At 52.1% G+C, this 24,616-nt stretch overlaps 1 protein-coding gene across 3 annotated transcripts in view; it reads left to right on the top strand.

Moving 5' to 3' along the window:
• The first annotated feature begins 4,524 nt into the window (after nucleotides 1–4,524).
• ANP32A (acidic nuclear phosphoprotein 32 family member A) overlaps nucleotides 4,525–24,616 on the top strand; it is a 36,331-nt gene continuing 16,239 nt past the window's right edge. Inside the window, exon 1 of one of the 3 annotated variants that reach the window (XM_026478396.4) lies at nucleotides 4,525–4,751. In XM_026478396.4, coding sequence (XP_026334181.1) covers nucleotides 4,698–4,751 — 54 coding nt within the window. In that variant the 5' untranslated portion in view covers nucleotides 4,525–4,697. Of the gene's footprint in view, nucleotides 4,752–5,735; nucleotides 5,889–24,616 lie in introns of those variants that run through there. The other 2 variants (XM_057303712.1, XM_057303711.1) reach the window with 2 other exon arrangements.

The raw sequence follows: 24,616 nt of genomic DNA, 5'->3' as shown, positions 1-24,616 counted from the left end.
TAGGATTCAGGATTTCCAGAGAAAACTTGGGACATAGGTATACTCTCCCGAGGACCACTGTTACAACTAGAAATTCACTTAAAAATTGCTGATCTCTCAAAATGCCTGAAATTGATCTCTAATTCAAGAAGAGTTGTAGGATTTATATTTTAAAATCATTACTTATATGTACAAATAATAAGTGCTGCCACAAAGTAGATAATCAGAGAGGACAGTTTTGCTGTGTATGCTTAGAATTAGAAATACTACTTGCAAATAGTAAATATATTAAAAGTTCTTAGAAAGTCTGTTCTCTACCTCTTATATCTTAATAGGCTTTAGTACCTTTTTCTTCAGAGGCAAACTTCAACTGCAGGTAGTTTAAAAAAAATGAGTAGGTTCTAAATGAATTGCATTTACATTTTTTCAACCTAGCTTGCCTTTAGCCACAGTCTTGTTCTCATGGCTCCTCATTCCATTATTTGCCTTTAAGGCATCTGTTTTTTTCCTTTATAGTCATATTTTAATTCAAGAAATAAGAGCTTCTAGCTCTGGTTTTCTTCTTGGTGGATGGTAATTAAACTTTCTCTTATTGGTACCTTCAAATTATCTTTAATAAATATATTTAAGAATTGGATTAAATTTCCAGTGCAGGTGATAGTTGTTGGGTTCCCCCCCCCTTTTCAAAATAAACCACTTTTTAAAAAGATTTTATTTATTTATTTGACAGAGAGAGAGACAGCCAGTGAGGGAGGGAACACAAGCAGAGGGAGTGGGAGAGGAAGAAGCAGGTTCCCAGCGGAGGAGCCTGATGTGGGGCTCGATCCCAGAATGCCAGGATCACGCTCTGAGCCGAAGGCAGACGCTTAATGACTGAGCCACCCAGGCACCCGGAAAATAAACCACCTTTAAAGCTCATTTTAAGATTTTTACCATTAGTTTTAAAAAATCACATAAAATGACTGCTTTCATCTAACAGTGCTTTTTCTCCATGTCCAACCGATTGAAAAGGCAACATCAATAACTTAAATAATAAATAAATAAAACCACTCAATGCTTTATTAAGCAAACGAATTAATAGTTAACTTTTTAGATCCTGGACCTCGACATTTCTTTGCTATTCAAATCAAAATGCAGTAGTCTTCACATTTGTTACCATGGATTTCAAAAGAATAATCTACATTTCTAAAGCTATTTATATAGAAAGACAAAAGAGAACATAATTAAGCTGGAGTCTTTCCATAGCATTGTCTTTTGGGGTCCAGGCAGCAGAACCATGATATAGGTGAAAAAGTACTATGGCCAGGTTCCAATGTATGTGATTCAAGCTGAAGAACAAAGTTGAACTGTGAATACATTAGCTCAATTCAAAAAGTGAATGCTAACCAGAGGGTCTCCATCTTTGGAGACCAAACAAGGACAAAGAGCTTAAATGGTAGCAGTATCACTGAGGGTTATTTATAAAACAGCACTTTGCAACACATATCAAGAAGCTAAGACACCCATTGCTCATACTTCTCAGAGAACAGAATAGGATGCTCATTTGTTTGGAATGGGTCTTGAAGGAAAATATTCTGGAATACCCTGGAAGGCAGGAAGAGAGCCTTCCTTACTTGAAGACCATCTTTCTCCCTATGGGCTCAAGCCTTTGAATTGTATCTCATTTATCTTCTCAGTGTGAATCCACCCCAGCTCTAGAAGTTAGTCTGCAAACTTTCATAGCCTAACTCCCATTGTCAAATGGGCTTCTTTTCTTACTCTATCTTCTGATACTCAGAACCATTCAGAACATGTATTTACTACTATAGTCTGCAATGAAATGTGATTTAAGAAACAACTCTCCAAAATAAGGAATATAAGAGCAGTTTGGTCTCTCTTTTTTTTTAAACGTTTGGTCAAGTAGCATGGGACAAATGGCTCAGCTCTAGCTGAGTTAAATTCCCACTTCTTTTGATAAGAAAAAGTCAAAATCAATAAACTTTTCTTAGAAATAAATTACAAACAAATCTATTTGTAAGAGGAAATCTATTCTTCTCAAGCGTTTTGGAAAGATGGAAAGTTAAGTATTCAATTGGTTATACGTACTTTTTGGATATTTCAACTTCTGTAAGATTGGAATCTAGTGAAGCCTTCCTTCAATTTTCTAACACCAATACAAAGTCTGTTATCAAAATGTATAAAAGATGCTTCTAAAAACAACTGTTACGTTTAGTGTTTTTGACTTAGTGATCGAGCCATAATTTTTTCAATTCCAACTTTCATTTGTTGCTGTACCCTCTCCCTAATGGGGGTTTGGGCCTCCGAGTCATCTTCTTCAATCTTTGTGTGATAAGGTGAGCTACTGGCTTCTGTTTAGCAGAGCTGGATCAGGAACATCTCTGCGTTTGATTGGCTGGCTTTGAAAGGATTACTCCTCTGGAAAGCCACTGTTCTGTATCACATTGCTAGCCGGGTGGACTTAATTGTGGTTAAAAAATTCAAATTGAAGATGAGTATTTACATCAAAGAGAACATTACCTTCAGTACTCCTAGGTTACATAGCTTCTATGTGTGTAATGAAGAGCTCTATTTCAAAACAACCTTAAATGCTATAGCCAGAAATAACGGACTCTGGCAAAGAGAGGTAATTTGGGGTCCCTGTATGTTCTTTAACAAAGTCAGTACGATTTAAAAATAAATGAATTCCAACTACACAAATTGAGTTCAATAAGATTAACAAAACTGAGGGAGACCAATATCTCAGCTATGTCAACAAGTCAAATACATTATACTATTTATACCCAGATGACATAGAACAATGACTTTCCATTTTTATTTTGCATTACCCAGTTACTCAGAGTAAACATTATTACTTTTCAGATGCCACTTATCATTTTATCTGAAAGAAAAATTTACTGAGCAAAATGCTTAGCTGTAGGATTTTACGTTTACAATCCATCAGGTTATAATATTAAAGTTACTACAGTTTCTTCCCCACTGTGAGCATTCTGTATGTGCGTTTTATTTACATTCTGTCACTTTCTATTTCCTCCTAAACTTTATACGCTCAAGAAAGAAACTGTATTGGTGTTATGTAACAATACTTCAAATTTGCAACATACATACTGGTTTCTCTCTCCCTTGAACCCATGTGCCTGGAAAATAAACACAATGTATCCCCCCCAAAACCACCTTGGAGTGTATAAAGAAGAGTGTAGACCTGTAGCAGTATAAGCACTGGAAAACAGTTGTGTGGAAGGGTAAAGATGTATCTGTCCTTGTTGACAACAATCCCCACGATTTAATAAGAGCCACAGGCAGCCAACTTGGTAAATGACAAGGTTCAAGGCCTGGCCATAAGAAGTGGGTAACCCAGTGGGAGTTAAGGCTTTTAGGTCTTACAACTAATGTGATTCAAAAAACAAAACAAAACAAAAAAAACCCAAAAACCCCAAAGCAAGCAAACCGTAAAACCTGGAGAAAGTGCTCCAAATAGAGCCTCTTTGGCAACCCAAATTCAACCAAATGATTCAGGTGGACGGTTAGAATAAACTGTGCGCCGTTTCCTTTCACTAGGTCTACAAGCCCATAAATTTGTTTGGTCCAGAACACCAGGAGTTATTAGCACCTTCCTTTTCCACTTTTTAATATTCAATATATTCAGCAACAATCCTTAATCCATGGTCTTCATTCATTTATTGACTGAACAAGATCCTGGGTGCCTCCTGGTGATCGCTCCTTCCAGATTGACCTTATATGACAGCAAACTGAAATGCCCCTCCGTGGAAAGGGTCAAGACCGTGAGGAAAGTCATCCAAAGGTGGACGCATCTTGCTTTCATTTACTTGTTTATTAGAGGGGCGGCGATGGCCGTGGCTGGACGAGGACAAGGCGCGAGGCGAAGGGGCGCGCGGGCCGTGAGCCGCAGCCCCGGGTGGGCACCCGCGGAGGAAGTGGAGGGCAGTAGCCACGCTCTACCAGCTCGGCCCGCCGGACCCAGAAAATGACCAGCCCCTCCCCCTCCACTGCACCCTTGACCCCTCCCCCTCTTTCCAGGCCTTTCATCCGCCCGCTCGCCCGCCGGGCAGCCCCGCGGGCCCCGGACCTCGCGCCGCCCGCCTCTTTCGCCAACCCGGTCCAGCGACGCGGGCAGGCCCAGGGCGGCCCCGCGAAGCCCTCGGCCGGGCGAGGACCCCGACCCCGACCCCTCCGGCCGCGCCCCTCCCCCTCGAGTAACGCACCTGCGGCCCCGCCCCCGGCCAAACGCTGAGGCGGCGGCGGGCTGGCGAGGCCGAGCGGCTCGGCCCTCCAGGCGCAGTCACCTTCCCTTCCCCCGCCATTCTGCCCACCCCCCTAGCTCAGCCACCAAGCAGCCGCCGCGCTCCTCAGCCGCCCCGAAATCTAAAGGGGTCCGTCTCCGGCACCACAACCAAATGGCTGAGCCTCCCTGGCCGGCTGCGCAGCCCGCCCATTGGTCCCTTCCCCCCCGCCGCCGCCACCATTGGCTGTTGCCCGGAGACCCTCGGCAGCGATTGGCTCCAGCTGTTGCCGCTCATCCGCCGGACCGCAGGTCCCGCCTCCACCGTGATCAGGTTAGTGTGCGCCGCGGGTGCTGGGGGCTCGAGAACCGAGCGGAGCTGGTTGAGCCTTCAAAGTCCTAAAACGCGCGGCCGTGGGTTCGGGGTTTATTGATTGAATTCCGCCGGCGCGGGAGCCTCTGCAGAGAGAGAGCGCGAGAGATGGACATGGACAAACGGATTCATTTAGAGCTGCGGAACAGGACGCCCTCTGATGTGAGCATTTGCCAAAAATATCTCTGTCGGTCCATTCTCCTACTTTGTGTGTGTGTGTGCGTTGGGGGGAGGCACTTTTTTTTGAGGGGGGGCGCCCGGGAGGTGTGGGTTTGGGGGTCGGACTGCAAATGAATTGCAAGGTTGGGGGGTTGCAATGCCATCCGAGCATGTTCCGGCTGCCGCCGCCGCTGCCCTTGGTGTGTGACTACCTGTGCGTGTGCTCCCGCGTGTGCGAGTGTGGGTGCGAGAGTGTGCGTGCGAGTGTGCACCCACCGGGGGCCAGCGGGCGCACGCGTTTGGGTCGGAGAGAATGAGGCAAAATAACCCTCTGAGCTCGCTGCTCCCTTGACTCCGTCTGGGGGGAAGATTAACGAGGGAGGAGGAGGAGGGGGGCTGCCTCCTGGATTTAACAACAAAAAAAAGGGGGTTTTATATTTTATAAATGAATCCCCCCTTCCGCCCCCCTCCCGCGCCTTCCCCCTCCCTTTCTCTCTCTCTCTCTCTCTCTCTCTCTCTCTCTCTCTCTCACACACACACAATAAGTTTTGGGCTTCGCGAGTCCGGTTTAGTTTCTGATAAATGTGGGCCGAGGCCCCCGGGGAGAGCGCGTGGGGAGGGGGCTGCAGTGGAGTTGGGAATGGCTCGAGTTTAAAGTGCGTCTTCATTTCTTTGCAGTGATGAGGCGAGAGACGGGGGAGCCATATTTGTAACTTTGTAGTGTTCGTGAACGCGCCCTTTCTCTCCCTCCCTCCCTTTCTCTGCCTCCCTTCCTCTCCTCCTCTTTCTCCCTCACTCTTTCCACCCCACCTTCGGGCCAGATGCTGATGTTTCTTCCTTTCCTTCCGAAGGGAGGATAAATTGGAAGGGGGGAGGGATTTTCGAATGTGCAAAGGCACAGATAATCCCCGCGCCTCCCCACCTCGAGCGATCGCTATTGCAAGTTACCCAAAGGCTACGTCCCGGTCCCCCCTCGCCCCTGCTCCTTCCGGCCTCGCTAAGATGCCAGCCTTTGAGCCCTCGCGTCCCCCGGCCAGTCTTTCTCCAGGGTGGGCTCTTCGGCAGCCATTCGGCGCCTCGTTAATACATGGGCACGGGAAACTTTGTCAGGACGCGAGCTGCCCAGACCTGGTGCCCGTGGTGGGTATTGGCTGGGTCCAGATTTATGCGGGCATAGGAAACACGCAGCTCCGGGATGGGAGTTTGCCTTCTGGTCGCCGTTATTGATTGGGCAGCGGCGGGAGTACGGCCGGAGGAAACTTACACGGATGGGAACTGGGAGGCTCGGGCGAAAGCCCACCCCCAAGGAGGGGGAAGGTGAGGGTGGGTTACTCGAACGCTCGTTTGTATTTCTGCCTCCCTCTCGCTTTCTAACAGTGTTTTATGTGAGTTGGCGGCTCAGCGGAGGAGACCCCGGCTCTGGGGCGGAGACCCTGGCCGGCTCCCCTCCCGACCCCTCCGGAGACCAGGGCGGCGCGGGCGGGAGGACCCCTCCTCCAGCCTCGGTGGCCAGGGTTCCACAGAGTTGGGAGTTTGGGTAGTGCTGTGCGCTGACCTGTCGCCCCTCCAGCCCGTTAAAAGCCGAATCCCTGGCCAAGGCAGGCCTTGCTTCCTCTTTTCTCTAGTTCCTCCCCCAAACCTGAGTGAGACTTTTGAAAACAAGATCCTTTTTGTGCCCCCCCATCATAACGCAGCTGTGGACTGTAGACGTGCAGTGCCTTATGGCGCGCAGGGCGGGGAGGGGGTGGCGGAGGGAGGGGAGGGGGTGCCCGCCGAGAAGGCAGGAGTTTCCGCGAACAATTTGCCGGCGGTTTGCCTTTCTCTGGCCGGTTTCATCCCGGCTTAGACCCCGAGCCGGAGGATTTGGGGGCTGGGTGTGGTGATGGGGGAGGGGGCCGGAGCCGCGGTCTTCCCGCGTACTTTCCGGAAGCCCCCCGTGCGGAGGGGGAAGGGCTCACAGTAGGGGGCCGGGGTCGTGGCGGGTGGGTGTGGAGGCGCGGTTCGCCCGGCCAACCCCAGCCACACGGCTGGCCAACTGGGAGCGAGATCGAAAGCGGGTCGAACCGGCTCTTTAAACTTCCCCGAGTGTGTGCTGGGGGAGGGGAGCGCGCCGCGCCGAACTGGGAGCGATTTCTCACGCTTCGCCCCCTCGCCTCCGAGTCTCCCAGCCCACTCGCCTGCCCCCTGCCTCGAGGCGGGGTGGGGCGCGGGAGGGGTTGGAGGGGGCACTTTCTGCACATTTGGGGAGGAGGGGGAGAGAGAAAGCTAGCTAATGAGGGACAAAAGGGGTGGGGGAGGAGGAACTATTTTTTTTAACCGTTCTTAAGACAAACAGCTCTCGGAGAGCGCCCCCTGCGCCCCTCCCCGCCGCGCTCCCCCCCGGGGCCCCCACACACCCACCTTCGGAGCCTCTCCCAACTCGGATCCGGGGGCTGGTGGCCACGCCGCGACGCCGAAATAGGACGAGCAGCCATGTTTCCCGGGTCTCGCGCGGCCCGCCCCGCCCCTCCCCCATGGCGCGGCCGGCGCCGAGCGCGGGGCTGCGAGTGCGGGCGCCGGGTTCCATCCGGCGCGGGGCGCGGGCCGGCGGGCGGGCTGGCGCCTGGGCGGCCGGGCCTCGTGCGCGCGGGTCGGCGCGGGCGCGGCGGGCCGGCCCCGGGCGGGCCTCCTGGCTTCCCCAGCTGCTGCGGAGCTCGCGGTGTGTTGTTATTATTATTTTCGTGAAGGCCAGGCCCGCCGGAGGCCGAGCCCGAAGGGCGCCGAGGCGTTATTGGGGGGCAGGGGCGGCCGCCGGGGCCCTGCTCGCCTGTGGCACGACTGCCGGGCGCCGGGCTGCCATTTTGTCACCGTGGCTGTTGTCGCTGTGGGGGGGCGGGGTGCAGAGCCTTGCGCCATCGCCCCGACGGCCCCGGACGTGGAGGCAGCAGGGGAAGCCGGCTCCGGGGACCCCCGGTGGTGCTCTGGGCCCCTAGGGGGGTTCCCTCCCCGCGACAACGGCCTGAGGCTCTGCTGGAGCGTCGCGGCGGCGGTCGCCCTGGGAGGGCGACGATCCTCCCTCCGAGTGCTCCCCCCCCATCGCGCTCCCTACCTCCCCCGCCCCTCTTCTCGCCAGTGTTTCGCCCTTCCTCCCGCTGGCGTTTTAGACGTAGTTAAATGTGGCCCTAAAGACGTACTGGTCGCCCCGGTGTTTGCTCTTTCGGAGGAACTGATAGGAGGGCTGGGGGAGAAATTAAACATGAGGTTTCTTTTTCGGGAGGGGGGGCGCGCGCGCGACTCTAGCGGCCCTGAGTGGAGCCAAGGACAGCAGCCGCTTACCCGGGAGGGACGAGTTGTCGATGTGTTGGGGAAACGCCCTCCGGGGCTGGGCTCTCCGGGAAGGTAGGTCGCGCTCCGGGTTTCAGGTGGGTGTTGCAGCGCCCTGCCTTCGCTAGGGGAGCCCCCCCCCCCCAGTCTTCTGCCCCTCCCCCTTTCATTTTTTGCCTTGGGGAAGGCAGTTTACGGTAGTAAATGTAACCCTAAACCGAAAAGAGAAGGGAATAAGGTTTGCTTTTTTAAAAAGTAAGTGATGTCTTTCTGCCGACCGCCTTTCTGCGTCACGTCTCTGGCTTCTCTCCGGGACTTTTTAAAAGCCGATGTCAGTGCTGGTTAAGCACCTGACTGGTTAAACTCTGGTGTCTGCATGAGACTAGCTTTGATGGCAGAGGCTGCCCAGGAAGCCAGGTTTTAACTCTGACCTTTGGAATACGTCGCATGATGTTTTTCAGACTGACTTACTGCCTAATTGGGTTCATGTAGCCTGATATTAACTACAGTTTATGCCAGCCAACCAGGGATCCACAGGCAGAAAACTGAGCTCCAGCTCGGTATGGTCATGGTCGGTTATGTTTTGTTAATGCATTGCCGCTGCTGGTAGTTTTGAGTCTGGGGGCTCCATGGTGAAGCTGAGTTTTGGAGCCCCCACGGACCTGAGTTTGAATTCTAACTACTACGAAGAGGTAGGATAAGTTAACCTCCTCTTTGAACTTTAGTTTCCTCACCTGTAAGAGGGGAATGGTGATCTGGTTTAATGTGTAAATGACCAAAGTGGCTCAATCTGGCCCTCGGTTGCTCAGTATGTGATAGTGTTATTGGAGAAAGAACTGGGGTGCCACGAGGCACAACTTTGAGTGGCTCTCTGGTTCTGGACAACAACAGCAATAATAATAGTGAATGCTCACACAGCCCTATGCTGTGCCTGGCACAGTTCTAAGTGGATTAGACAGATCAATTAACCTAGTCCCCACAGCTGCACTGTGAGGTGTAGGCACTGTTATCCTCCTGTTACACACAGGGAAACTGAGGCATAGAGAACTTATCACAGCCAGTCTGCGTACTCAGCCTCTTAGTCTCTGTGCCCTCCCCTGAAGCACCCTTTTCTGTCAGACACTGAGGGGAAGAGCATTTTCTTCTCTGGTTTTTAAACAGTGCCACCTTACGAGAGATTGGGTTTCCTGTCATCGAAGGTACTGACGAGAACCCGGGATGGCCCCCAGGTTGAAGATACTGAGGTGGATAGTCGGGACCAGGGGCTCTGATACGGGGGAAGCCGTACACTTTCTGAGTTCGGTTTAGAACATCCCATCTGTTTAGGCTGAAATAAGTCTGTCCTTTTAGGTGTTGGGGTATACATTTTGGGTGATGAGAAGATCTCAGGCAGTGATTTGTATGGGATTTTGCATGTAATGCATTTTCCGTTTTTGCCTGTCACCATCTACAGCCAGAAAACTGAAGAGAATTGGCGTGGCCTCTGTACCTAAGATGTGGTGTACTAATAACTCACGGATCATCTCCCTTAATTCTCCTTAACAACTCGTTAGGGGTAGGCAAAGCAGTGTGACCTCCTCCATGTTGCGAGGGTCACAGCAGGCAACAGAGTTGAGTTCTTGTCCCACTGTTAAGCCAGGGGCCCCTTAAGTTGGACTGTAGGGACTCTGAGGGTTGTATAGTCCATTAGGTCCCAAACGTGGCCCCTCCTCAGAATCACCCGGGGAGCGTGTGAAATGCAGACTCCGCAGGGGTCGTCAATTTCAGGTTCAGCTGCCTGTTTGGTGTCCTGAGCTAAGAATAATCTGTAGCAGAAACATTGCAGTCAGTTTGAGGATTTGGAACACTTTAACTTTGAATCTCAGTGAAGTGAAATGTTATCCCCCCAAAAGAATTCCACTTGTCTCTTAGATGGTTATAACCCTTCCACCCCCCCAAACTGTATATATTATAGTTGAATTTTGTCAATAAAAGAATTGTGGAAATTTGTTTTCTTTCATTATAAAAGTGCCTGTGTAGTATTGTTACTTTTCTCTCTAGATACAGTTTATTGTCTGGCCTTTTACAGAGAAAGCTTGGTGACCCTTGGGTGGGAGGCAGTGGGATCGAGATCTGGGGTGTTTTTGTTTGTGTGTGTGTGTGTGTGTTTAATTTTTTATTAAACATGGGCAAGCCATTCATTTGGGTGGTGCTTTAGGAGTCTTTCCAAGTTCCTTTTTGTGTTGCCCTTTAACTAGTTGATGCCTGGTGGAAATCGGCCTTGCTCAGAACCCCCGTCAGAAGTGAAATTGTCCTTGTTATCAGTTTAGAATTGAGCACCCCTTCTATCTAGAAGTTCTGTGCAACCAGCTAAAATTCCTACGCTTGCGTACTCCGAGTATTTTAAAAGGTTTTTGCATCTCTTGTAGTTAAACGGTTACTCTTAAATTTCAGATGTCTTAGGGCTCTGGGGCCTGCAGAAGGTGTAGCAGCTGTGTCCTCCATGGCTGACATCAGACCCTCAGCACAGATCGTTGAAAGCCACAGATAATCCTGCAATCTCTAGTTCTGCCCTGCTGCTCTCCCACCATGCGTGTTTCCTGGGGAACATACCAGCAACAAAGTGGCTTTGAGTTTCAGAGCCCTTCTTTCTACCTCTAACCTCTCCTGCCTGAGCTCCTGAGCCGAGGGAACAGATATAAGATTGGCCAGGCCGAGGGGAGGAGATAAATCCAAGGGGAGGAATCCCAGTTCCCGTACATTTGGCCTGTCCTTTAAGGACAGCAGACCGCAGACCCAGTTCCCTGTCTGGGCTGCTCGCGCACCCCCAGCCTTTCAAGGTGACTGCCTCTAGACTTCTACAGTCCTTTTTATTTGTACAGGCACCTACCTGAGCTTTGGGTGGTCATCCCAGAGCTTCAGTCCAATTTAATGACAGCACGTTGAAGTAAGAAACTTAGGGCTGTGGGTGACCCTTTATAGGTATTGTAAATAGGGTACTCCTCAGAGGTCTCACCACTGTACCTGCCCTCTCTACCTTGGGAGAGGAGCTCAGAGCTTGTTGCTGAGTGGTGATGAGCCCTGGTCGAATGAACTTGGCCCAATTGTTTGGCCTGAATTCTGACATGAAGAGGAGGCTCATTACTCTGGTGTCCAGAAGGGGCTACTCCCTTACAGATGGGTGCTGCCGTGCCTCCCCACCCCATTTTGACCCGCCCACCCCCTGCTCTCGCTAGATGTCTCCCAGGAAGTACACCCCACCAGTCCCCCATCACCACTACCTTCTTCCCACAAATACAGAGAAACAGGGACCTGACTTTGAATCTTATAATCTTATGTTACATTGAAATACAATTGTACAAATGATAAATACCCAACAATGATGTTTTCATTAAAGAGATGGAGTCTGGCAGGGATGGAGAATTGCGAAGGCATCTGTTATTCAGAACTTGTCATTTAATAAAATTTGTTGAAACAAGATGAGCAAAGCACCCATGGCCCTGGGCCACCTGCCCGGACATGGAAACAGCCTCCTCATATAGAACCAGTAGTCCTGATGATATTTGTTAATACAAAGTCTGTAAACAAGATAAAATATCTTTGTTCTGCCACGCCAGGCCCTGTCTTGTGCCCACTGGGCCACACCCTGCAACCCCCACGTTTGCACCCAGATTGATTTTGCTGTAGCCGCACAGCTGCCCTGGTGCGCTCCTCTGTCTTCTTTACCAGAACTTGCTCCAGGCAGCAGATCTGAAAGATCAGCTTGCTTCCTCCTATCACTTACCCTAATGTGGATTAAAGTGAAGCCTGTCTTTCCCAGAGATGTTTGTGTTTGGGGATTCCGGTTTGGTGAGGAAATCAGCAGAGGACTATTAGAGACTTGGGTGGTGTTCTCAGTTTTGCTATTAACTAACTTGGACGAGCTGCGGGGCTCCTGGGGCCTCCGTTTCCTCCGCTCTAAAATGGGAGTATTGCATTAGCTTGGTGGCTTTCAGACTTTCTGATCCTAACATAAAAATACGTTTCACACCACTATCCAGTGTGTATATACTTACATGTTACACAGAACAAAGACAAGATGCTTCCTTACTCCATGGAAAACACTTCTGTTCATTTAAAAAAAAAAAAAAGTTTACTGGCTTTGACCTACAAATTGATCGCATTGCTTGTGATTATTTGAGGGACATTAAAAGATGAATATTAAGCTTCCTTCGCACTCAAACATCTTGTGGTTTGATTTGGGAGAATGAGAGAATGCCGATTGTAGCTTTGTAAGCTCCCTTCACTGAAGGTCAATAGCGATTTCTCCTGCTTGTAAGCCAGGGGTCCCCGTGTTCTCAAATGGTACCCCTTTGGTGTTGTTCCACCTCTTTCCCACCCCAAACCTTCTCATGGCATTAAGGAATCCTTATCCTAAGTTCCTACCCCAGGTGGATGCCTTCCAAGGTTCCTGGTTATGCCAGGGGCCCCCAGCCAAACACGCCCCTCCTTCTCTGCACACTCATCGCCCGGCGCCCTCCATCTTCGCTGTGCCACACACTGTGCAGGTTGCCCGCCGGCTCCCACATTTCCCAGCACAGAGGAGAGACCGCTGGGGAGAGAGGAGAGTGCCTTTGGCTCCCGCTTCCACCCAGACTACCTGGGTGGTGCATCCCGCCTCCCCCACTTCAGCCACGGCCCCTCTTGTCTCTGCAAAGTGATGATAGAACAGTACCTACCGGACAGGAAGCGCTCAGTGAATGATAACCGGTATTGGTGTTCTGGTCCGTTCCGCTGGAGCACCATCGTGGGCATTCACTTAAACACACACACACACACACACACACACACAGACCTATGTTAACAACGGACACATTATATAAAAAAGTCACATTTGTTTCAATGAGAAAAGAGGTTAGAAGCTAGAGATTCTAACTTGGCAGAAGTCTTTTTCCCCACAAGCAATTCAATAGTAAATGTGTTGGGGCGCCTGGGTGGTGCAGTCGTTAAGCGTCTGCCTTCAGCTCAGGGCGTGATCCCGGCGTTCTGGGATTGAGCCCCACATCAGGCTCCTCCGCTGGGAGCCTGCTTCTTCCTCTCCCGCTCCCCCTGCTGTGTTCCCTCTCTCGCTGGCTGTCTCTCTCTCTGTCAAATAAATAAAATCTTTAAAAAAAAAATAGTAAATGTGTTGTTTCTAGATGTGAGTGGAGCAGTGGCATCTCTGCCCCCCAGAGCAGCCCCAGCCCTGGACCCCAGGCAGTTTCTAGAGGGTAAGGTCACCGCCCGCCCTCTCCCCAGCTGTGCCTTTGCTCACTGCGCAGGGGGCTGCGTCGGACCCCCTCCCCCGACTGCCCTCCGACCCTGCCCCCTTGCCTTCCCAGCCACCCTCTCCCCTCTCCCAGAAAATCCACACCTTTCTTCTGAAGAAATGCCTGGACAGAATCCGTGCCCAGCTCTGCCATCCTTGGGGTCTGGTCCACTCCTGCCGCTCAGTTCCCTTTCGCCCCCTGGGCCCCTGAGCCCCGCTCCGCTTCTTTGGTCCCTCTCAAGCTTGGGATGTTTCTCCCATCTCAAAGCAAACAGAAAGCCTGGCTTGATTCTTCCTTGTCACCGTAGCTGCTGCCTAGCTCTGTCCCTTTTTATAGTCAGACTTGCCGAATTGTCTAGAACCACCTTCTCCATGCCCTCACTTCTCTCACACCTTAGCCCTACCCCTCTGGTTGGCTTCCTGAACAACTCCAGAAAGACACACTCACTGTCTTCCCTTACGGTGTCTGCACCCTTGACCTTCCTGAGAGCCGTTCCCTCTTGCTCTCCCTTTCTCCTGTACGTCTCTTATAGCTTTGGCCACTCCTTGTTTCTGGGGTCCTTTGTCCTCCTCTGTGTGGCCATGAAGTATTGTGCCCAGGCAGGGCTGGGCCTTGGGCCCTCTCAGTCTGCGTTCTCCCTCACTGACAGCAGAAGGGACTGTGCTCTGTGTGTGATCTGATGTGGGCCTTCCATCCCCGAATCCCTGGCTCAGCTCAGGACCCACCCGATGTCTCTACCTGAGTGTCCAGAAAGAAGCCCTGGCCTCTGTCACCTCCATCCGCCCGCAGATGGACCCAGCTGATGTCCCTGCATCAAGGCCCCCTTGAGCCATGCTTCAGACTTCAGCCAGCATGCTCTCACTGAAACACAGGGTTAGCTGGGTTGCTGTGCTTCAGATCCATAGTGTTCTTAGGAGGTGGTCCGAGAGCCTTGTGAGACCTTACTCAGGTCCTGCGTGGACTGGCCACGGCGTGCTCACATCCCCCGCCCCTCCGTGCGCTGGCCTCACCACCTTTATTCCCACAAAACTACTCGAGGCCCTAACTGCCACCGCTGTCACCCACTTAGCATCTAAGTGTCTCCACCAGCTCCCTCAGCTTCCACCCTCCTCTGCTCTGGGTCTGGTTCTTTTGTTAGGAAACTCTTACAGAAATGGCCTTCACAGTGCTTCAGTTGGTAATTATACACTCTTGAATGTGTTTCCATGAGCATTTCTGTCCCCCTGTGTAGCCATACGATTTAAAGGCTCCGTTTTTGGTACACGTCACCGTGTCACCTCGGCGCAGCACTGGCCGTGGCACATGGTGGCCATTCTAGAAATGTTGGTTGAATGAAGAGACCAGGGTGCTCCTGTGTTCTTGTTATTGTCATCACCCTCTGTCTGGAAAGCCAAGCACAAGCCCCTTAAACAAAGCATCGGAAACAGTGTAGGGTTCATTGCGCCCCCTGCCCCAGCTCTCCCCTGGGTGAGGGAGCTTCTGCCTCTGGGTTGGTGATGCACACTGTCTTAGTGCCCTGGGCTCCTCGGATGTTTCTGGTTTTCACAGCCCTAGTGTAAAGAATTTGAACCGCAGCCCTGGCTTGTCTAGCTTTCAGATGATGGTTTGTTCACATGCACCACGTATACGTGTGCACCTGATAAGACAACACCAAAAAAAGTCGAACCTCAGAAATATTTAAACCATTCAGAAATATTTAAAAGTCCTGATATTTTCTTCCTGTGCGTCACTGGACTGTGTTGGCCGATGCACTCGGGAGACTACTGCTCTCATCTGTGGCTTATGTTATTTTTAATTTGGTCATGAAGGTCCGTGCTGTGTAAGACGTGCCTGTACTTTACCCAGCACCCTGTCCTTACTCAGAACTTCCAGCTCTGGTGTGTGATGGGTTAGGGGTGGAGAGCATTCTTAACCATTCTTTGCCCAGCAGGGGAGACGCAGCGGTCTGCGGAGAGCCCCAGCAAGGGGAGTGTCCAGGCTCTGCAGCAGGAGCTGCTGTCTGCTTAGGCTCTGCACAGACCCCCCCACCCCCGGCCATCCCTGAGGGTCCAGCAAACCCCCGTGCTGGTCTGCAGATGTCTTGTGAGGCTCACAAGCGTCTGAGGTGAGAAGATTCCAGGAGCAGCAGATGGAGGCCGGCCAGGGTGGGGAGAGGAGGTTTTCTCCTCCTTGTCCTCAGGCCGGGAATAAGGGAAAGGCAGAGGGTCAGCTGCAGGCTGGAAGAACAGGAATGGAGGGTCCATGAAGTCTGGAGGAGGAGGGCCTGTGCTCTTTCTGTGTGCACCGCGTCGTGCTGGGACTCTGCAGTCAGAAGTGTCCAGAAGGTCTCGCTCACTGGATTCTGCTGCCTCCCTCAGAAGTCATGAGAGAAAGAGAGAGTGTGTGTGTGTGTGTGGGGAGGGTGCTGGGGTTGAGGCAAGAACCTGTTATAGTAAATTTAAAGGGATTCCTTACAGATTTCTTCAGGGACATGTATCCCAGGGAGGCACGCATCCCCCATTATGTAACCAACTTTCTCTGTAGCCGCTGGCCTCCCCAGCGGGCCCGAACGGTGTGGCAGTGAAGGGAGGGAGGGTGCGGGGAGCCCACTTTCGCTGACCCGGCCTGTGCGCCCAGCACCCGGAATAATGCAGGGGGTTCCGTGAACGCTGCGTAGGCATCTGGGTAGCAGCTTGAATGTGCTGAGCCCGGTCCCCGTGTGCTGGCTGGGGAGCGGGTGACAGACGGATGCCATGAGGTCTCTGTGCTGGGGTTGGGGAGATGGAGCACGGACCGGAGAAAGAAGGAATGAGGCCCGAAAGGCAGACTTCAACCCCAGCTGCGTATCAGAGCCACCAGGGGAGCATGTTAAGAAATCCCCAGGCTCTACCCAGCTACAGAATCAGCTTCCGAGGGTGGGGCGCGGTCGGTGTATTTTTAGACTGCTCTAAAGGGGGCTCTAACGCGCAGTCAGGAGCCGCCACATTCAGGCGGGGTGCAGAACTTCGCAGCAGGTAGGAAGAAGTAAACTGAGCGGGTGTCCAAGGAGAGGACGATGGAAGAAGGGAAAGAGGAAAGGGGTGTGGCATTCCAGCCGCTGGGGTGCCCGACTCTGGTCCTTGGCCTGGCCCCCTCACGCCCCCGCATTCCAGCTCTGCACACTGGTACCCATACTGGTGTCTCACGGGGCTGTTCCTGGGGCTCCCAGTGGTATGTCTTGAGCAAGCCCAGAGTTGGCCCTTCCTCCATCCCCAGGGGCCTGAAAGGCCAGGGGGCCTTTTGTAAGGAGGAGGGGAGCCCAGAGCCAAGGAGGCAGGCGTCGCGGGCAGTGCCCGAGCTACGGTGCTCCGCTGTTTGAGGACACCCAGCAGGTTTTCCACGAGCCTCGGCTGCCTGGTCTGTCAAATGGTGACTCACAAAAATACCTGCTTCCCAGGGGTTGTGGTCAGGACTGAAAGAAATGTTTGTGCCAGGTGTGTGTCGTGGATAGCCCCTGGAGGCTGGGAGACTTTAACCAGCCCGGGCTTGAAGGAGCTGTTGGAACAGGGTTGGGGAGGGGGCGGCCTGTCTGAAGAAGGCCCTCGCTCGGTGGCTGAGCCTGAGTGTGGTGGGAGCAGTTCTGCGGAGAGCTGTCTTTGCCTGCCCCAGAAGGAGGCCTCCCTTGGAGCTGCTCTCGCAGGTGGGAGGGGGCCGGAGGAGCCCCAGGCAGGAGACAGCCCCAGGTTTCTGTGGAGGTGGGGCTGCAGACATCCCCTGCCCCAGGGCCTCCCTCTCCTGTCGTTAGGGGGAAGCTGCTCTCTGCCTGGCTGGTCTTTTCTGGGGCAGTAGTTCTGCCCGCAGACCCTCCTGTGTCTCAGAACTCTGGGTCTGCCCTGCTCGGGCCTGCCTCTTCCATTCAGATAGCTCCCGAGAGGTCTCCTCCAGGAAGTCTTCCTCCACGCACTGGAAGAAAGGGTGTGATTTGCACCCCTCCCAGATGATGCCAGGAGGTAGAGGTCCCCAGGACTCGCAGCCGTGCTGTCCCCTGAGCGCATCCCCATACCACCTCCCTAGGGCGTGCATCGTGGCTCAGCTCTCCGTGGGGTCAGGTCAGTGTTCTGACATCCCCCCTGCCGGAGGGCGCTGTTGAGGGCTCGCAGAGACAGGCACGGCTCCCCTGCAGCTGGGTGCACCAGGACGGCTGTGTGATGACGTCATGCGTCTCCAGCCTCCCGCCTAGCTGCCTGTGGGAAGGATCTGTCTGTTCTGGCACAGGGGCCTCCTCCATATGGACGGCCAGGAATTGGCCATCACAGTCACCCAGGGCGTTCCTGCCACTTCTGCGTGTCTCCGTTTCCCCATGGAGATTTGGGGGCACCGCGGGCATGGCCGAGGGAGGGTGAGCAGGCATGCACGCTGGTACAGCTCCCCAGCTGTGTCTGCGAGGCTTGAAGAATCCTATCTGCAGAGGTTGGCCTGCTGCCATCATGAGTGGTTCTGCTCCTTCTAGCCCCCGTTTGCGGCTGTGTTGCAGATAGGCCTCTGTGTGTCTTGGTCAAGAGTGCTGGTGTGTCTTTACAGTTAGGTGTGGTCTCTGAGTCTGGGGAGGCCTGTCCTAGAGTAGGGCTCTCCACGGCTGCTGTTTTGGGTGAAGGTAGAGGCGCTGTGGTCACAGGAGCAGAAGTGGAATGCTGTCCTCCTAAAGTGAAGGAGTACGTGGTTCAGGGCAGGCATTTGGCCTCTGGAGGCACTTGGGAGCCTTCCCTCGGTTCCAGTGGCCAGTGTGGTCACTGCCAGGAGCGGCCACAGGGGAGGATCTGATGTGGAAGGGAAAACACACGTCTGCATTTGACCAGTGGCCATAGACTCAAGCGAGGTATGATCCTGGTCTGCAAGGTGCCCACTGTCCTGGGAAACCAGACTTGTGTCGGGCAAATGTTCTGCTAGCCCTGGGAGGCCTGTGACGGCCACAGATGTCTCCAGTGGGAAGCAGCACTTGGCCGGCTAGCATCTGATGTTAACCAGTTAGGAGGGTGATTTTTGCAGATAGAAAACGCTGTGATGGGGTCATTCATCTTCCCATGTGGATTGAATGACCATTGCACTCTGGGTCTTCTCTAGGCATTCTGGATACAGCAGTGGACTAGACAAGCTCATCCTCTGTGCTGCCCACATGGGGCTCCTGTTCTGCTGAGAGATGGTCAGTAAGCTAAAGGCAAGACTGCTGCTGTGCTAGGTCCCAAGAAGACAAAGCTGTGTTAAAGGGAAGGTGTGATCCAGGAAGGCCTCTCCGAGGAGGTGGCATTTGAGCAGTCACTCGAATAACTACACTGGACATCTGGTCCCGGCAAGCCAGAACCTTAGAATATCTGACCTCGAAGTACCTACGAATCATCTTGCTGATGGGCGAGCCGAGGCCCAGAGAGGTTAAGATGCAGATTCATGACGCGATAAGTAGGAAAGATGTGGTAGAAGAGGGAGACAGCACATAACTGGCCAGTACTCTGCTCACACCAATGTTAGGCATTTCCCCGGGACACCTGACCCTCTGCGGTTTCGTCCCAGAGCGTCTTTCCTTAGCCTGTCAAGACTCAAGCTTTGGAAGATCGGTACTTGCAAATTTGCATTTGATAACAATAGCAGACTTATTTTCTCATTTATGGCTTTGTGAGTTGGGGGGTGGGGGCAGAAAGTTGCAACGCATCTTGTGTCCACCAGTCAGCCCTCCAGGCAAGGGCTGACCCCTGGTGTTGGTCTTTCCCTCCCGAGGCAGAGATGTGGCCCAGTTTGGGTGACCGCAGGCTCCTGCTGCCGTGGGATTTCCATGGTTCTTTTTGCAAGAGCCGAATTTCTCTGAGGATCCCATTGCAATTTGGGGGGTTTCATCTGGCCCTCCCAGCCTAGTTCGAGGGTCCAGGTGCCTCTAGGTGGTCTAGGGAGACCCTACCGATGCCTCTGACCAAAGCCTGTGAGGTAGGACTCAGAGGGCCCCCAGGGCTTATTTTCAGGGAGAAACACACAGTAAAATCGGGTCACAGAACCAGCCCTGACCCACCTCTTCTCCCAAGGACCAGTAAGAGCCTTAATTGGCTGATAGTTTTCATCTAGAAGAAGGTGTCCTGCGTGAAGTTGAAAGGAGCTTCTGGTGAAGTAAGACTTCATTAATTAGCCTGTTAGGGAAATTATTATGGGGGCTGGATAAATTTGATGACCACTGTTGTCCTTTGGGCTTCTGAAAGGAAGGCACTAGATTTTCATCGTTTCACTAAATTTTGAGAAAAATGTAATATCTTTTGCAAATATCTTGTTTGTTTCCAAGTGTTGAGTATCTGTGTGCCAGATACCATATTTATTCTTCTTTAATCTGTACAGAAATGCGATAAGTGGGATTATTCCCACTTTAACAGCTGAAGGAACTGAGGTTCAGACAGCTCGTTAAGGAGCTAGTTCAAGGTCACATCCTACTGAGGCGCTGTGCTTGGGTGCCAAGCCAGGCCCTTGACTTCAGAGCTACCCTGGATCTTTACTGTCACTTCCCGCATCTTCCCAACCACTTTGGGGCTGCCAGTAATACGAAAATGCTCTAGATTCCTGACTTTCTTTCTCTTCTCTCTAAAATCTGCTGCCTTTGTTTTTGCCCAGGAGGGTGAACATAGGATACCAGCATTTCTGATTTTAAAAACTTTAATTGTGACACAGAACACATTAAAGGAAATAAACGTGAAGTTCCATGATTTTTCTCCTTTGGATTTCCCCCCCCAAATGATCATTTTACATTGTCAGGGAAACCCAGCAAAGTCAACCCTCCGTGTACCTTCCATTGGCTTTCTGTGCCAGGGTCTTACTTGTCTGCGCTTCCCCTCGCGGCTCCGACATAACTTCTAACACGAGGGCTTAGGCACACAGAGGAGAAGCAGACCTGGGGGGCCTCAGGACTACAGAGGGTCTGAAAAGTGGGAGAAGACCAAATCCTTTTCCAGTAAAATAGGCTAAGACAATTAGGGGCTTAGGTGCTGCCCCCAAAACGTAAGTAGCAGTGCATTCCAGCTTTAGTAAGAAGACCATCATGCTGGTTGTGGGAGGGGTGTGGCAGCGCGTTTTGCCTGCCTTGCCTTCGGCAGGTCCCACGCAGGACCCCTCCTGGGACGGGAGTCAGGCCTCCCCCTTCCTGAGCACCTGCTGCAAGCCTTGGATTATGTTAGGTATTTGGCAAATGATACTTTTTTTGATCCTCTAGAATACCCCTAGAGTATACATAAGTTCATCTATTACCAGATAGGGAGGCTGTCCCTTGGGGTGCACAGAACTGCCCCTGTGCGTTCCTTCTGCTTATCTGTCCAGACTGGACCGTCCGGGGGGTAGAAGGCAAGATGCCTTTATCATTGGGTCCCCGGTGCCTGGCATTTGGTAGATTCTAAGCATTAACTGAAGGAATGAAGGTGAAGTGACTTGTCCATGTAGGTGCAGTGGTGAATCCATTAAATTGTAGGACCCCGAGGCTTGGGGACAGCTGCTCTGCGGGTCAGAAGTAGGATCTGATTCCAGCTCTTAGTGGCTGATAAGTTGGGTGAGCACAAAATGAAGTATGCGGCCACTTATCTAAATTGCGACATTATTGTAGCGAAAGACTGGAAGCAACCCAAATCGTCATCAATAAGGGACTGGTTAAGAAACATGATGGTGCATCCACACATGGGACACGATGGAAATGAGAACGATACACGAGCTTCACGATAAAAGCAAAGATCAGTATATAATATGCGAGTTTGGGGTAAAAAGGGAAAAAATAAGATTTTGAATTTGCTCGTATATGTGTCAGCAAACTCTGGAAGGATACTGAATGGGTGGGACAGTTAGCTGGGCAGGATGGGGGGAGAATTAACTGTGTATCTTATGCTTTCTGGTTTCAAAGCGATGAGACTGAATGTTACTCAAAAAATTAAAAAGAAAAAAAATAGTGGAAGTGACTTTGGCCCCGCTATTCTATTTATCTGGGCTTCAATCTCCCCATCTGAACAATGAAGTGATTGGGTTAGAACAAGTCTTCGCGTGGAGGGAAATGTTGTATATATTCGGTGTATCTCTGGCTTTTGTGGGCATTTCCAGGAGATGCTGACCCTTTCCGAGGCTGGTATGCAGTCCCTTCTGTTGCTGGCCTGGACCTGGATGGGCTCAGGCTGTCCGAGAAAGGCTGGGGTGATGCCGAGAGCAAGCGGCCTTCCGCAGAGGTGTGGGCCTTGTTCCTGTCCCCATTCCTTGGTAGTTTGTCCTCTGAACACCCTGCCCTGGTGTGACTCAGGTGGTTCTTCCCCCAGACCGGAGGATTACAGTGAAGAGAGACTGTTCTGGAGCGTTCTGGCAAAGTGCTGCAGTTTAATAGGAAGAAAAATGGCAGAATGTTTTCCCAGGTTATTTTTAATGCTTTTCAGTTCAGCAAACATTAATTGAGAGCTTAAGTGCGAGGCAGTGTGGGGGAGTCAGAGCTACATAGCACCTCGTCTCTGCTCTCTGGGGTGCGAAGTCTTGGGTGAGAAACCTGAGTGTAAAATCCCTCCTCGTACCCTCCAGGACTGCACGGTTCACCTCATCTGGTCCCGCAGAGACTTGTGGGATTGGTAGGAATTCTCCCCATTTCACAGATGAGGAAATGGAGTCTCAGTGAAGTGTTGCCCAAAGCCACACAGTTTCCTAAGTGGTAAGCCTGGCACCAACCAGAATTTCTCTGCTTCTCATGAGCCCAAACCCTTCTAGTCAGAACATTCTGCCACAGGATGTTTCCCGGAGGTGTGTGGCTTAGGCCCCTTTCTACCTGGAAATTCCGGGTGAGCACAGCCTTAAATACGCCTCCTTCACCAGTTTCCTTTATGGAAGGGCAGTGGAAATCTCAGGCTTCTGGTCGCATGTTGAGTCTTATCCCCCTTTCCTGTGGTCCCAACAGTTGTGCCCTCCAGTGCCTGGGAAGCTCACCACCTTACCACCAGTTACGTGCAGAATGTCCCATCTGTGTGTAAGGGTGGATGTGACAGACAGCAGCTTTCTTCCCACCCCATCCTCATGCCACCACTTCCCTTCCTTCCCTTCCCTTCTTCCACGAATTCTGCTGCTGCCACCTGTCATCCTAGCTATTTCCCAGAAGAGCCGCACATGCTCCCTGCTCGGGGTCTCTGCCCTCCCTGGCTGTTCCCTCTATCTGAAAAGTTCTTCCCTGGGACTTCACTTGGCCTCAAGTCCCTGCTGGAAACTGACCTTGGGTAGCTCTTCCCTGGCCTCCCTTTCTTAGAGTGGTATCCCGGCCCACTGTTGCCGTTTCCTGGCTGGTTTTTTCCTGTGTGGTGTTTGTACGTCTTCCATGCAGCTCACATGTATTGTATTGTATCTCACTCCCTGCTAGGATGTAAGCCCATGACGCCTGGCTAGTTTCGCTTAGCGCTGTATGTATCGCTCACTGTATCTCTAACGCCGTATGTATCGCTTACTGTATCTCTAACGCTGTATGTATCGCTCACTGTATCTCTAACGCTGTATGTATCGCTCACTGTATCTCTAACGCCGTATGTATCGCTCACTGTATCTCTAACGCCAGCCTAGCCCAGCATCTAACAGATACTCTGTAAATATTGTGGAATGAGTAAATCGCCCTGTGGCCTAAACCAGTAACACTTCTTTAAAGAGGAAAGAAGCAAATCATAGCCTTTTTTTTAAGAGGTGAAAAAGACCCAAGGCTTCTGTCTTGGCAGAGCTTCGCCATATAATATTAATTCCTTTAGTCATCGTTCGGCACCGGGTCTGGGTAGAGGCCTCTGCAGACGGTCACTTAGCAGCCTCTGATTTGTACGCTCAGGGAGACCGCTCGCGGACTTTCCAGAGCCGCCCGTTCTTTGTGGGGTGGTCATAACGATTCAAACACTCTCTCGTAGTTTACATGTGGCCGAAAACGGCCTCGTTGTAATTCCTGCATGCTGATCTCGGTTCTCAAAGTGCTGGAGAACACGGAAGAAGTGGACTTCTGCGTGCGTATGACACGACTTCAAATGGTTGGAGAAAGATGGCTTGTGGCGAGGCTCCCCCACCCCCTGGCCCGAACATCCCTGGTTCCCTGACGGTCCTTCCAGTGCTGCCACTGTCAAGAGTCTTCCCACCCTCGGTGCCTTCCTCAGCTTCATTCAGCTTCGAGGTTCAGAACTTATGGTTTAGTCCCGTGGGGGGAGAGTGCTTTGGGACCCTGGCCCAGGAGGGGCGGGGGAGGAACCTTGGCCCTTGCTGACTTGTCTCTGTCCACACAGCCTGGGATGGCCTCGGTTGGTGAAGACAGAATTCAGTACGTTCTTCTTCACGCCGTCTCCTCAGTGCTGGGGCCCCTCCCTAGCTCTTCCAGAATCATAAAGGTTGTAAGGTCTTTGGTTCTGGCTTTTAGCATTCTGAGATTATAGCAGCTAGAGTAGATCTGCGAAGAACAAGGAACCTGACCCAGACCCTATTTTAAAAGACAGTAAATACTGTCAAATACAGGGTCAAGTTCTGTCTTCAGAATCCCCGTGAAGAGGGGAAACTCTGGAAGTCAAGCAAAACGTGCCGAGCCTTTAGCTGTATCGTTTCTTCCCTCTTTCTCACTGCCTGTGGCTTTTTTAACGGTCCGTCTGTCTGTCCCTCTGCCTTCTGTGTTCCTTCCTCCCGGCAGCCCCTCGCTTCCCCGTTCCTCCCTGGCCTTCCTGCCACTGCCCCCCTCCATGCCCGGCCAGTGGGCAGACATAGGGAGCCCACGTTTGCCCGCGGCCTCTCCTGTGCATCCCTCACTAATACTTTGACCATAAGCCTTTCGTTTACAGACTTAGGCACATGTCGCATCTCTCTCGAGGAGAAAGAACTGACATTAAATTGCTTCGTATGTGTGACCCTTGGCTGATTTGTTTTGTGGCCTTGGAGAGAAGAAACGTCCACCCCCAGCTTTAGGCTCTGGTGCGAGATTGGTTCCCGCGTCTGCCCACCTCGGCGGCTTCCAGTGGGTGGTTGGACGGGAGGGCTTCAGTGCCACGCTGTTTGCTTGCTTCTGTCATTGCCGCTGCCACTGTCATCTTGGGTAGAGGTGGCAGGGAAGTTGGCCACTGAGCCTTTCTCTGCCCCTTCTGCACCTCCGGCCCTGCTGGGGTGTGTGCGGACGCAGGAGGGAGGGGGTTGGGCCGGGATCAGGAGTGGGGCTGTTTTCCTTGTCCTCCTTTGTTTCCTCTGGCTTCAAGGAGTTCACCCCGGAGAGGCCTGTGACTTTGGGATGTGGGCCCTAAATTGGGAGAATGGAGAACAGCCCAAGGACTGATTCCATAATGGGCTAACTGTGTGACCTTG

This window comes from Ursus arctos, unplaced genomic scaffold, assembly GCF_023065955.2.
Source record: "Ursus arctos isolate Adak ecotype North America unplaced genomic scaffold, UrsArc2.0 scaffold_28, whole genome shotgun sequence".
Taxonomy (NCBI): Eukaryota; Metazoa; Chordata; class Mammalia; order Carnivora; family Ursidae; genus Ursus; species Ursus arctos.
This window is presented reverse-complemented; position numbering and strand designations above follow the sequence as displayed.